General features: G+C 43.5%; 1 protein-coding gene across 2 annotated transcripts in view; it reads left to right on the top strand.

Annotated features, from left to right (window-relative positions):
• AZIN1 (antizyme inhibitor 1) overlaps positions 1–14,658 on the top strand; it is a 493,870-nt gene that overhangs the window by 361,432 nt on the left and 117,780 nt on the right. For both annotated transcript variants that reach the window (XM_086966090.1, XM_086966091.1), the window contains exon 9: positions 7,434–7,599. In XM_086966090.1, the coding sequence (XP_086822216.1) occupies positions 7,434–7,599 (166 nt within the window). The remainder of the gene's footprint in view (positions 1–7,433; positions 7,600–14,658) is intronic.

Raw genomic sequence — 14,658 nt, 5'->3', positions numbered from 1 at the left:
TGCCGTACCTGGACTTGAACTCAAATGAGAAATCCGCATTGTGCCACCACCACTTACTTTTAACATTCCACCGATGAGATTAGCATTTGATACTGACTAAAGTAAAAATACTACTGCCCATTGGCTACTGGCCATTGACGAGACGCTCAGCACAAGGTTGCTATAGCCAGCATTGTGTACAGCACCCTTTGGATCTGTGTCTTCTGTCATATTCAAATATAGTTAAGATATATTTAAGAATGCAGCAAAATATTGTGCATTGCGAACTCCATATCGTATGTCTCTCCAAATGCCATTCTGAACCGACCATGTACTGAAGCTTGTTTATGTTCCATAAAAAAGATTTGAAAAAATAAAAATGCAGCAAAAGTAAGAATAGCTGAGCTGACTTGCTGTCACAGGATCATTTTACTTTTTTTATTTGACAGTGTTATATAGCGCGAACTTGACCCGAATCTGGTATTCGAGCGCTTTACATCATTGGTAAATGTACTGTTTATTGCACCTCGTCTTAAACGACGATATTGTGGCTGCAGAATAAATGGATGGCCTTTGCTTTTGGAGCCCTATGCCACAAGTCATCCACACAACAGAGGCTTGCATGGGTGCTTGTGGAGACCCTTGCAGGGGTTATCTTCCAACGGGCAGGGATAGGCTTAAACAATTGTTTCCTCATTAATGTTCTGGGGTTGGGAACAACTTGGCTGTGGTGCCCGACTTTATCTAAATTTTGAGTGGATTCCGTCCCAGCTTAATATGTAGTATTACAAAAATATGTGCCAGGAGCTAAAGGCCTTTCTCAAGCTCAAGTTCTGATACTACCAGTAACTATTAGTAGGAAGCTGGGTCTTTATATATCAAAATGTGATATATCATGCAAAGAGTCCAGGGGTTCCCTTGTAAGTGAACAGGGCCTTTCTATGGCAATCCCAAGGTGCTCTTCTAGAGGGTAGTGTGGTCGAGCAGCCTTTGACATATCATAGGAGTGCTAGACATCTGAAAATGCAGACAGTAGTCAATAAGTGAAACACATGACTCAAGAAGGAGATTGAAACCAGTTTATAAAAATAACCAGGAACATTATATGTGCTTTGGCTCCACAAACCATTCCTTCAGGTTAGTATGTTTTTTAATAGAAATATTTTAGAGTTCGAAAAGTCTGCAATTTCTGGAAGTTGCAATGATATCCTATGGGAGGAAAAGTCAATGCGACATTCTTTTATGTTACAGCAACGCATGGGACCAATAATCCAGGAGTCAAGGTAAGCGGTGGTGCACCAGCAGAACACTACCAGCGCCACTAGGGCAGCTGAGTGCAGAGGTGCAAAACAGCATTTGGCGCCCATTGGTACTCTACGGGGAAATGTGTCTTCACGTAAAGAGGCTGCATGCTCGAACTGGGATGGCAGTCGGGCTGATCCAACAAGGGGGCTCGGGCCTCCCAATGCTCTGGAACATACGGACACAGCCCAGGGGCTACGGGTGCAGAGGTGTCCTTATTTGTAGTTTTTTTTACCGCTGGCAGTCTCGGCAGATGGGGCCTGTGTGCAGAGGCTGCAGACGACATCTGGGAGTCCACAAGACGTTTCATCACACTGGACTCTGTCTCTGGAAGGCTGGGGCACTACGCTGACATAGTTGGCCCACTCCAACTCTGGCTTGGAATGGCTGTGTAATGGTGTCATCAGGCATTGGGTTTCTGCGGTACAGAGCCTTTGCTAGGGGTCTTTGGATGCCTGCAGGACCATTGGAACGAGCTTCCTTTGTTCATTAGGGTGTGTACTTGGTTCTCAGGTTTTTAAAAGGTTTTAAAAAACATCTTAAGACCTAGCTGTTCTAATGGCTCCTTCTCTATTTGTCTGTTTCTTCAACGATGAGATGCCCCTTCAGTGGCGAGTCGCTGAGCTATACCAAGTATCTATTAACATAACCTAACGTAACAGGGGAGCAAGTCTGCTGCATCTTGGGAGGTCTTGGCTCAGCAGTTGCAGGACAGTCTACTATTGGTGCAATTGGCGAAGGCAGCAGGTAGGCCGGCAGAGTTGGCACCAAGTGTAGGATAGAAGCCAATGGGCTTCTGACCCTTGGGCTTACTTCGTCCTCTATATGACCACTTCCTGTGGGTAGTCTGAATAGCTTGTCCCAGAATTCCTAAGTATGCCATTACAAAGATGGCTACTTCTGAAAAGTCTTGTCCACCTCAATTTAGCCCACCTTAGGAGTGGTTCTAGCCTCGGGCGGCACGCCTACCTCACTAACCGATTTTCTCATCTGTCCAGGTGCCGAAGGGGCTCTGGACCAAGGGGGGTCGTCTTCCTCTCCTGTGAGGAGAGCCAGATTCACAATTTAAAGGTGGCAGCTCCTTGAAGCTTGGTGGCCTAGAAAGGTTAATCAGCAGGTCATCCTTTGGGAAGTGGTGTGACACCCTCTTCCCAGACAGGCTTTTGTTCTGGATCTCCTGAGAGCAGAAGGCTCTCACCCTAGGAGGTCAGAACAGTGCCTCGGGTGGAAGTCTGTCATAAACCAGTCAGCAAGCACATTAGAGGCTGGTAGGTTTTCATGGGGCACCCCTAAGATGCCCCCCTGTGTGCATGTATTGCTAAATCCAAAACTGGAATCTGTGTGGGTTTATCAATACAAGATATTTGATACCAAACATCCAAATTTTCAGTGAAAGTCGTGTAGCTGGGGAACTAGTTTTCACCAGTGTCCAGCACATGTTCTAAAATGGCTTCCCTGTTCACTTGCACTGGCATTAATGGAACTGACCAGCACGGGGCATGTCTGCTCATGCCAGTATGCCCTCCCATGAAATACCAAACACCCTGCCTTAGAGCTGTAAGACCTGCTGTAGGGGCGACTTACAAGTACTACATGCAGTGTTAGGGGGCCTGGTTCACCGTTAAGACTGTACCCGGTCTCTACCTGTGTAGAGGCACCATCAGAGTATCTGAATTCTTGAATTTTTGTAAGCAACTTCTGAAACTTACCATTAAATACATTGTTAATATAGCTGTTTAGGTTGTTTTACCACAGCTATTGGCAGCTAACAAATTTTGATAGTATGTCTCTTAATCATGCTGAGTGTGCTGGGTTCATTGCCAGGGTAAGACAGTTCAATCTATACAGCATACCACTGATACCCGGGGTCTTCAGCCTGGTATGAATCCTACAGTATCCCCTGGTGAATTTCTTCTTGTGTTGGTTAATATTCATGCTTTAAATTAGATCAGTGGCTTTTGCAACTTCAGTAAAAGTGTGGTTTTCCACTTAGTTCTATGTAGTTTGACATTGTTTGCTTGTTGCATTTTCCTTTAGACTACCACAAATGTGCTTCTAGCCTCCTTCACCGATATTGTGAATTAGCGAAGTAGTGAAATTGTTGAGCCATAGTAATATGTCCCTCTTTTATCTTGCTAATGCTAGGGCCTCATGTCTGGTCCTATAATGGAGTAGTATTACAATTATGCAACACACCGGGACGCAGGTTGGGGCTAAGCAATAGCGAGGTGCGGGCTCTCTCCACCACAAAGGAGCTAGCTGCTCCACAAACTCCATCTTTCAATGGGAATGTCTTCTGGGAGTCCTGATACGTGAAGGGTAATTCCTCTGGATCTTGTTGTTGTTTCTGGCCATTCCTAATGCACTTTCCAATTTCCAGATTTATTTTTTTCATTAATAGTTTAAGGTGTGTTCTGATTCCGTAATATGGCGCTGTACCATGTCTAGTTCGGAGGCTTGCTTGTGAATCCTCTACTTCATCTGTTCTGTCCAGTTTACCATCTATTCCAGTTAAGCTTTTTTGCATTGCCTGAAGGAGGTTTTTCTTATGTTAAGTTATGTGTTGTGAAGCGCACAGCTGACTCAGCTTAGAGGCGTCCCAGTGCTGAGTCTGCAAACTGTTAGAAACTACTGTGGGAGAGACACCGGAACCTATTAGACAGAAAAGAGATGAGTTTTCATGGCTTTGCGAAATAGAGCATAATTTTTGATGCAGATAGGAATAGAGTTCCATAGCTTTGAAGCGAGGATGCGAAAAGAGCACCCTCCCGCTCGCACTTTCCTCACCCGGGGGACATGGGCCAGTTGTTGGCCCATAGATGGTTATTGGTGGGTGGGCATGTAGGGTAGGAGGAGATTTGCCAAAATATCCAGGGAGTGAAGATTCAGGATTCTGTGGGCGATACAGAGAGACTTAAACTTGATGCATTTTGACACCGGCAGCCAGGGTAGTCTGCGGAAAGTCGTTAGTTGTGGGACAGGCTCTCGGGAGGCAGAATAGTCTCATTTTGTGCCCTTTGGGGGTGGAGGATCTCAGCTTTATTTGCCTCTAGATAAAGTGAGCTGGCGTAGTCCAGCCATGATAGAATGGTGGCCTGGATGATAACCTGATGGATGGTGGGGTAAAAAAAACAGTGGTTTGAGCCTGTGCAGGAACCCGAAAAAGGTCCCACCTACCATCTTAGTTTGGGCCTGTCAGGTAAGGGAGGAGCCAACCATACTCCCAAGTTTTTGACTGCCTGTTTAGGGACCGACGGATATCCCAGAGTCGATGGCTGCCAGCGCAGACTCCATAGCTCAGTGTCTCTCCCCACTAGCAAGACCTTGGATTTGCTTGCATTCAGTTGGAGGCAGTTGGCGGTCATCCAATCTGCTATTGCTGTTAAATCGTCCCTAAACTTAATTACGTCCTGCACGGAGTCGTCTGATAGTGCCACCATTACCTGGGTATCATCTGCATAAGATACCACAGTTAGTCCCCTCCTACCTACTGCCGCTAAGGGTGGAATGTACATGTTTAATAAAGCTGGGCTCTAAGCTGATCCCTGTGGGACCCTTTGTTGGATAACATGTGTCGGGGAGCTGAAGGAAGGACCGACACTTGAAAGGTTCTCTCACATAGAAAAGAGGTAAACCAGCCTAAGACCGGGCCTTCAATGCCAGCCTCCTCCAGAAGCTGCAGCAGAATCCGGTGGGACAAGGTGTCGAACGCATTGCTCAGATCCAATAGTATCAGAGCGGACGTTCGCCCGTCGTCCGCAGCTGATGGTCCATGCACTGATGGACCAATGTCCCCTGAAAGTCTGACAGTTTGCTTTTTATTTTCAAACAGTAACTTGGATTGGTGCTGGTTTTTCATTCTACAGCTTGCTCTCCGTTGATAGCTTGCTCTGTGGTGGATATTCTCTTATGTTTAGATTCACTCTCCGGACAGGGTCTGTGGTCAGCAGCGCCTCCTCTCCACATCACGGCTTAGCTTGATCAGACATTGCAACACTTCTCCTGCCAGTATTCTTGCGGTTGCTTCGTGGTTGGTTGAGTTGTAAATGAGATCCCTTGGTTGTGGCATGCTATGCTTTGTTGGCTTACAATGTCTTGTTTGATTGTGTGGGTAGGACATTGATGGGGTCTAGCACGTTGGTACAAGAATAATATTTACAGATCTGTTTCCATGCAGCTTCACCACTCTTTACTCTTTATAATTTGTGTTTAAGTTAGTCTGCATGTTGGGGATTACTGCAGCTGCTGAACCCAGTGTCTCTCTTCGATGCTTATCATTACCCTCATGAATGCCATTTGATTTGTCCGCTTGCTTCTTGCCATGGGCCTTCAGGTCGCAGTACCATCAAAGCGTCCATCGCTGCCCAGGTCACGGGATTGTATCACGGTGATGTGCTTTCCTCAATAGATTCTGCTCTCCGGCACCACTGCGTTTCGTTTGAAACAGCCTGGGCATTACAGGCCATTATCATTATCTGGCTTTCTGTCTAGTTTCTTGCAGTTTCAGATACTTGGGTTCATTTACAGCAGAGGCCCCTTTGCAGCCTCACTACTCATCACTGAGTCAGCCGTCGCTCTCCGTCCCACTACCAGAGCTAGGCCTGCACCACAAGGAAGCAGAATGCTCCACTGTGAGCTGCATCTATGTTTTAGGCATTGTCTCCAGGCCCACTTAATCTGCCCATGATCCAGCAGCACCTAGGATCTGGAATGCACTCCCGCCAGAAACTAGGCTTATCCCCTTCACTGCTCTCTTCAATAAAGAGGTAAAAGCCATCCTTATGGCTAAGTTTACCTGAACACTATTGTTACTGGAACATTGACATTATACGGCCCCTATATTATCGGCTACCTGTGTGTTTATCTGTATTATACTCTTTTATGACTGCTACTGGATCAAAGCCATTGCACGGACTCTATATTATTGGTTTCCAGTTTGTTTACTAGGGTTTATACGTTGACCTGATTGCTCTACTATCACCCGCTAGGGTGCTAAAATCTTATTCTATCGCCACTGGAGCAAAGACACTGCACGGCTCCTATTTTTTTTGTTTTTTTGTTTCCTGATTGATATTAGTGTGTATACTCTTATGCGATTGCTACCGAATATTATAATGTCTCCAAGAATTTGTCTACCCCACCTCCTGTTTCTGTAAAGCGCTCTGATATCTGCAAGGAACTTGTTCGCGCTATATAAAACCTTAAAAATAAATAAATAAACAAATAAATAAATGTCCTTGCCGGTCTTTATTTCAGAAACATAGCCGGTTATTACTCCGTACTTCAGCAGCAGGAGTATCTTGAATTATGGCACTCTAGCGCCCCATAAGCACATCTACAATATCTGTATATAGCAACTTGTCAAAAACTATACATGTAGTGTTTTGTCGTTGTACATTCTGGATCTACCTTGCCGTGTGTAATCAGCTTGACTGGTAAAAATAAAAGCAGTTCCTAATCCTCCCATTCAGCTACCAGCTACCAGACTACTCATAATATGCATTTGCATAAGAAATTCATAAGTATGTTTTCTTTGCGTGATTTGGTGCCGCTCAGTAAAATATTCCTGATTTGGTGTTTATAGGCAGGTCTGGAGGAAAACTAGCAAGTGTCCTGGTATCAACCTAAATTCAGTGCTGTCTATATTTTTGATCAGTTTTTCCTAGAAACAGCTCCGAGGCATCCATGTAAATTGAAGTTGCAGTACAAAAAACACAAAGAAAATGATTTTTTTAAATTATATTAGTTCAAGTGTCTACGTATTTGTTTAATGCCTCTTTAGGATTTTTTTTTAAAGCCATCAAACCATAATTAACTTGCAAATGTCACTTGATCCTATCATCTTATGGTCTCTTTAGCACCTGGGTCCATCTTGGTAACTAGCTCTTTGTAGTTATAGTTAGTAACATCTAAATGTTTGGTTTGGATAGAGATACTGCTTCTTTGAAAGATTTAGGTTTATGGATTATTTTTAAGAATTAACCGGTGCCCATGACTAAAGCTTCTAAAAACGACGAGCATGAATAATCCAACAAATGTATTGTAAATGTGCAATAATTAACATGGCTTGTTAATTTATGCTTAAGTGTTGAATGACTTTGCATTGGTAAAGATTAGTTCATGACCTGTTTTTTGGGTGTTACTTGTCTTAGATAAACCATGCTATCAACACTTTGCTGGAGGTATATTTTCCTGAAGAAAGTGGTATTCAGTTAATTGCTGAACCTGGAAGCTACTATGTTTCTGCTGCATTTACTCTGGCAGTTAAGATCATTGCCAAAAAAGTTATTGAATATGGACGTCAACTTTCCTCCGAAGGTAATGCTTATGTTTTCTGAGTTACATTCCTGTGGTGTTATGTCCTGGTTGCTATCCCTTCTAAAGCAGAGTCTTCTGTTTAAAATGCAGTTTTGCTTTAACTGGGAAAATACACTTGCAGGGGTTTTCAGCCTTTTGAACATTCAACGTTAATGTTACTCAATTTCAAAGTTGCCTGTTCATTTTTTGGAACTAAAATGTTTTATCTTCTTGATTTCCGCACCCTAATCTCTTCGGTATTAGACCTCTTCCCTTTTAGTGTTTCCTTTTAAAACATAACATGTACCCACTACATTTACTTAGGCTGTGCTCTATTGTTATTTATAATAAAGTCGAATCTTTATCAATGAGCCTAAATTGAGTGTGTTCGTATCAGAATAGTTATTAGCTGCTAAAACTTCCTAAGGAATTTTATTTTTTTATGCGTGTGCTTCAATTTGGTACTTGTTTATTTTATTACTTTGTGGATGGATAGTTTAACATCAGCTGTTTACATCTAGTGCATTTTAATATAGTTTTGGTATGTTCAAAACCATTCTGCTTATCCCAATCTGTTGAGACTCTTCTAGGCTATGGGCCTGTTACTTCCAAGCATCGCAAGGGGCTGGAGTTCTGAAATGTAAGACACGTCAGCACTGTCTGGATATTTCATTTGTGCAAGTCTTTAGCTCATATATTTTGTTCAGGACTGTAAACTTCTAATGTTCATTGGAAAGTATAGCGAGAATCTTTAGCAATATGACCCAAATCCCTGTTATACTACTGGAATTGTCCATCTCGGATAACCAAATTGCTCTCACACTGACAAAAAAAGTTTCTTTTCTTTTACTCTCATTAAATAATTTGTCTTCATGACTGATGTCTTCCAAAGGGATTATTAATCCCTTATCAACTCGACGATTTATAAAATTCTGTTTAATATTTGTGTTCTCTCTGTACTAAGAGTATCCCTACTTTTTCTTACACTGCATTTGGGATTTTTGCATAATGCTGCCCCTAAGAAGTGATTCAATGTAGCCTGGTTGGAATCTTTCTCAACAAATCATGTTCTCTCACGGTCGTTACAGAAGTCCACTGTGCAGCAACCAGGGACCCTCACTTTACTTCTTTGTGGGTAGTTCATATGTCATGCAGGACTAACTATTAGAAGAACCAGGTTTGCAACTGGTATTGCGTATAACATACAGTGCACTCTTTTTCCAGAGCCACGTTTTTTAATGCTTTCCTGAAGGGCAGCAAATTGGAAGGTCAAGTGCACATACAGAAGCTGAGCGTTTCAGGCCCCATTACCTACAACCGAAAAGGTCTGTGGGCTACCCTTCTTTATATGAATCTAGGGACTCTGAGCAGATGAGAATTAGACGAACACTAGAATCTGCTAGTCTGGCAATGATGAAGTTAGTTTTGTAATTACTAAGGTCTGAAACGATGGAATGCTTTAAATACTAAGCAGTGCCTTACAAATGACCTTGGCCATTCGTAACAACTGGAATGTCTTAAGAGCTGCAGATGCGGAAGCAGTCGGAGGAAGATTCAGTGCCAACTTGTCCATGTTTAACATACTCTGCAAACGCTTTATATCCTTAGAAGTGGTGTCCAAGTGTATAGTACAGTGCAGTATTGTAGCATGCTGAGTATAATTGCTTAAGCAACCACTGGCCATACAATAATTGGCTAATCTGGTAGAACCTTTATCAAAATTCGTAAGTGCAGGCAACAAGCGGATAGAGCTGATTCACCTGTGTGTTTAATGAAAGGGAAGTGTCCAATTCAAAGCCCAGGCTCTGAACCAATGAAACTGGATCCAGTGAAGAGCCATGTTCAGGAGACCAGAAACTTGTAAGTAGTAATTCCATCCCACATGACGTTTAAACAATCCGTAATTCTGTTTTGTCTAAAGGTAACTTTAAGCAATTACATGCTAGCTAACCCTTGGCAACCAGCATAGCATCAGGGTTATCCTTGTCCAGTGCAATGAACTGGATATCGACAGCATAGTTAGTAAATCTAATTTAAAAGGAGTGACTAAATAATCCCAGCGGTTGCACATATAGATTGGACATGTTGGGGCTAAGTAACAAGCCTGGAGTAGCACCACAGGTTTCAAACTCGAAAGAAATGAAACTCCATTTGTTTCTGCCAAGTAAAGAACTGGCTGTGCCTATTACTTTGACATAAAAGTTCCTCTCCTGTGAGCTGAGCTAGATTCACATACCCCAAAGGCTGTGGATTCTTTGAGGCTCACTGCCTTGGAATGCTAATTTGCAGGCCCTCCTGTGGGGGAAGTGTAAACACCATTTGCCAGAGCAGGCTTTGTTCCTGACCTGAGAACAAAAGCCCTCATCCCTGGGGTCAGAAAGTAGTCTATGGTGGCAGGCTGGCGAAGACCAGTCAGTGAGCACACCAGTTGTTGGTAGGTTTTCAGGGGGAAACTCTAATGTGCCCTTTGGTTGCATGTATTAATAAATCCATCACTGGAATCGGTGTGTGTATTAGTATGAGATGTTTTAATACCAAACCTCTCTAGTTTCAGTGAAGCCACCATGTAGCTGGAGGACTCGTTTTTGACCAGTGTCCAACATATGTATTTACTGTTACCCTGTTCCCTTGTACTGGCAGTAATTGAACTTGCCAGCCCAGGGGTTTATCTGCTCATGCAGATATGTCCACACATGTAATAAAATGCACATATTACATGCAAATGTTAGAGGACATGGTACACAGGTGTTTGCCATGTTGTGTTTTCACTAGTTAGAGCATCTTATCTCCCAGCCTGTGGTGGCAGTCTGTATGAGTTTGGTGCTGGATCCCTTAGAGAGGCACAAGGTATGCTGCAGCTCTTATGGACCCTGTTTAGTACCTAGGTCATAGGTACCGCTTACTAGGGACTTAGCGAGGTGCCAAAGGCCTGGTCACTTGGGGATCAAGTGACCATTGGTCTTGTTTTGGTGAACGAACACCGTACTGGGCACCTGTTTAGCAGGAACCCAGTGCACTTCAGTCAGTCCCATCAAATACCAGACAAGATGTGGGTTTGTCTTTTGCAACAAAATACCAGTTTCCTACTGTGATCAGACCAGGTGATATGCAGTATACATTTGCATTTGTTTACATTCTGTGTAGAGAAGGTTAGGTCCAGTCAGAGCCCTGTACAATGTGTGGCACTTAAAATTATTCGAGTTAACTCATAGCAGTAATTGCATAAGGTTTGGCCCAGGCTTGAAGTCGCTCAGTGCAGTGAACCGCGAATGACTAACCAGCGGGTTGACAAGGATGCAGATTTAATTGTCTTTGTCGTTTACCACCTCTTGGAATATCACTTTACCAACTAAGTCCATTGTTTCTGCATTGCTGATAGGATGGCAGCAGAGAGAACAGTAGATGACCAGACCGACGATGGCACCATCATCTACTAGACCGTTGTTGATCACTACCCTGTTGACAACTTATACCACTTCTGTCTACAAGACTGTCAACAGCAATTACACCCATGACGACTACCTGATAGATGGCAATTTCATTTCCAGTGACTTTCACATGTTCTTCACTGAAAATGACTGCTCACCGGACCACTACGATTCAAGAGTCTGAGATGGAGGCTGATGTCAGTGACCATGAATATGTTTTGGATTATTCGTAAAGCCCTGCATGTTTGGATATATGCAATGTTGCAGAATTTGAAGAGGAGGCTTATGAGGAGGAACATCCGGATTAGGACTATCAGTCTCAAACGGTTGTCACAGAGTTTGTGAGCAGTCATATGGCCCTAAACACTGTTGTAGGGAACCTTAAGGTTCGAGGTATATGTGGCTGTTGATACACCACATGCTTTGCGTACTCCTACAATCTATTGTTGGGTCTGGATGTGTACAGGTTTTCTTCAAAGAAGTCTTTTGAGTCCTGAGGTAAGATGACTCCTCATCTTGGTAATAGTGGGCATGGGCATCAACTTCATTGTTATATTGTTCTTTTCCTGCCATCTGGTTCGGACGTGTATTACGATTCGAGACTGGTTTCTGGTTCTTTTCCTTGCGTAATCCAATCTACCCTCGTCTGTTTTTGTTTCGAACGGGTTTTCCTTCCTTGTGTATTAAAGTTCATTAGACTCCGCTTCAGGGATCATCTCGTCATTTGAGCCCGGAACTAGGGGCAGTTTATACTCCTGCCACCAAATGTACAACTTTAGATGCTTTATTAGCCGCATCTATAGAGGGAATACCGCCCCAGTGGCTTTATACCTTTGGATATTGTGGCCCTCTTTAACACTTTGGATCTTGCTCTACTTAGGATATCTAGTTCTACCTAGGATATCTAGTTCTACCGACCTCCCAAGCTGAATTGCACAGGCAGAAGGTCTGACCACCGAACTTCATAACAGACAAGAGTTGATGAAGTCATAGGAATGTCTCCCATCAAACGACCAAACACTTGTTGGCTAAAAGGTTGTCAACTGGAGAGAAAATAAAATGTAACACTGAAGAATAGAAAAATCTCTGCTAGTTATATAATCATTGATATGAATGGCGTGTTCTTCATATTAATAGAATATTTCCTGGAAGTTGGGCTATAGGAATCCCACACCCCTGGGCAACAAGTCCTCCTCCAGGTGGTGGTTTCCACAGATAGACCTCTTTGCAACTGCAGAGAATGCAAAATGCCCATACTGTGCCTCCAGATTCCCATACCTGCTATCCAAAAGTAATGTGCTATGGATGAGTTCGTCAGGGATTTTTGCCTACGCTTTTCAGCCTCTACTGAAAAGAGGAAGCCAGGGCCCTAGATAAACAAGCATTTGCAATGCAATAGTACTCACATTTACGCGAGTTTGAGCTATTGACATTGCAAATAACAATGCCTTTTATATTTGTTTTCATTTTAAAAACATAAATAAAAGGCATTGTCACAAAGCCAATAGCGAGACCTATTTCATTGCAAATGCTTTTCATTCACCTCTCGTCACCTCTGGACATCCCACCGAGAAGCCCAGGAACCCCCACTCTCGGAGAGAAAGTGTCACCTTTAATGAAGCGTCCCAGGTTCAAACAGAGCTTCAAAAAGAGGCGGATATCACAGAAAGAAGGGTGGGTGTTAGCCCGCAGTGCCCCTTACATGGAACTAGCAATACCCACCCTGGTTCTGGTACAAATATCAGCCACCAGAGATTAGTAAATTACCAGAATAAACAACAACCCTATACTGTGTTTTTAACTGCCTTGTTCTGTAATGCACGACTTTTCAAATTTAATGATGAAAAACAATGGTAAGTATGGGGATCTAACCTGCAAGCCTCACTTTCATAGCACTAAGCTCTAACTGAGCTGATCAATTAAGCGACATCATAGGGAGCATACACTTACCAGTATATTTTAATTGCTAAATCATAGGTTGTTCCTGTGTACAGATTAATTCAAGGGGCATACAGACTGGCAATTACTGACCCATCCTAGTTTCAAGCCAAGACATTGAGGCGCTCAGATAATCCTGCATCAACCCGCAGACACTGGGGAGCGTCACAAAAGAACACATATATTATTTAATGAGCTGCACTGAACGCACTTCACTAACGAGCTGCATGACCATCACTCCCCAGATAAGATGTATTGAAGGCTAGAATCACTCCACAGACTCCTGCCATACTCTCCCAGAATGGTACTGGTCTCCACTCAGCAGCACTGCGCATGCTCAATGTTCTTCTCACACCCTGGAATGGACTTAGTAACCCCACTTGCTTCTGCTGAGGCTGGTGAAACAGATATTAACAAGATGAACGGGAGTGTAATAGTGACAGCTACCCCTAATTGCATGGGATCTGCTAGCATCATCTGCAACGGCGGAATGAGTAGGGACTGCTAACAATTTGATTCAGTGGGGTATGTATGAGCTGCTAGCATCGTTTACAGCTGCGGTATGTGCAGGTTTTGTTGCCATTTACAGCATCAGGGTATACAGGGTCGGCTGGCACCATTTGAAAATTTAGCTACTAGCACCGTCTGCAATGGAGTGTTATCCAGTATTATGGGTATCTTTCATAGATTCACATGCCTGAATCTTTACCCATCGTCGAGACTGGAGTCTCCGGTATATAGAAAAGTAATGTCCTATGGACATATATAGAGAAAAGTAGGCCTAAGGGCCTCACCTTAGTAGCCTATCTGTGTCCTTATGTAAAAAAGACCAAACTCCAGAAGAGAGCCAATCGGCTAACACCTCCCTCTAGAACCTTCCGGTCAGGAGCCTCAGTCTCTCAGCGTTACGCCGCACGTTGTGCTAGGGAGTCTCCACCTGAGTTCTCCTCAGGTTTACTTGCTTTAAGCTATTTCTTCACAAATTTGGATTACTTTCTTCAAAGTCTGACTATGGCTGACCCTCAGAAGAGGGGTCTCTTCAGAGCTTGTGCTTCTTGTAATGAGAAGAGATTACATATTGAGGATCAGCACAAGACATGTCTATACTGTCTGTATCCGGACCATTTGCCAAAGGAATGCAAAATTTGTAGAACATTCTTTTCAAAAACGCTTAAGGACAGAGAAGGCCGACTTTTACTCTGGCTGAACAAACTTAAGACCAGAGACAACTTGGAGTCTTCGGAGGACGGTGAGATTGCTTCTGTCTCCTCTAAATTATCCTTGAAGAGGCCAAGGGTTGCTTCCCCTAGCCCTACAGACGCTCCTCCTAAGAAGGCTGCTACACCAGACTTAACGTCTCCGAGTAGAGTGCAAAAATTGCCACCATCTTGTCTTCTACAGGATGAAGACACAAATCACACCAATGGTATGTCTACCAGCGTCCATAGTATCAGACTTAAGGTTTTTGATCCAGGACTACAAACAACGATTTCCAGATTCTTCCAACCCACCGGCAGCGGGACTGGTTCCATCAACAACTAGAGTGACTACGACTCCACGTGCTAGACCACCGCCCTTAGTGTCCCGTCAGGAAAGGGAGCCAGTACAAGATCTTCCGTCATCTGACGATGAGGCGGTAGAACAAGAAGATGGTGAGGTCCAATCCGATCACGGGGATGATGTGGACTATATAGCTTCTTCTCCAGCCTCGCAT

Source organism: Lissotriton vulgaris, chromosome 4_1 (genome assembly GCF_964263255.1).
Source record: "Lissotriton vulgaris chromosome 4_1, aLisVul1.2, whole genome shotgun sequence".
Taxonomy (NCBI): Eukaryota; Metazoa; Chordata; class Amphibia; order Caudata; family Salamandridae; genus Lissotriton; species Lissotriton vulgaris.
The sequence above is the reverse complement of the archived record's forward strand: the minus strand, read 5'-3'. Positions and strand labels throughout refer to the sequence as shown.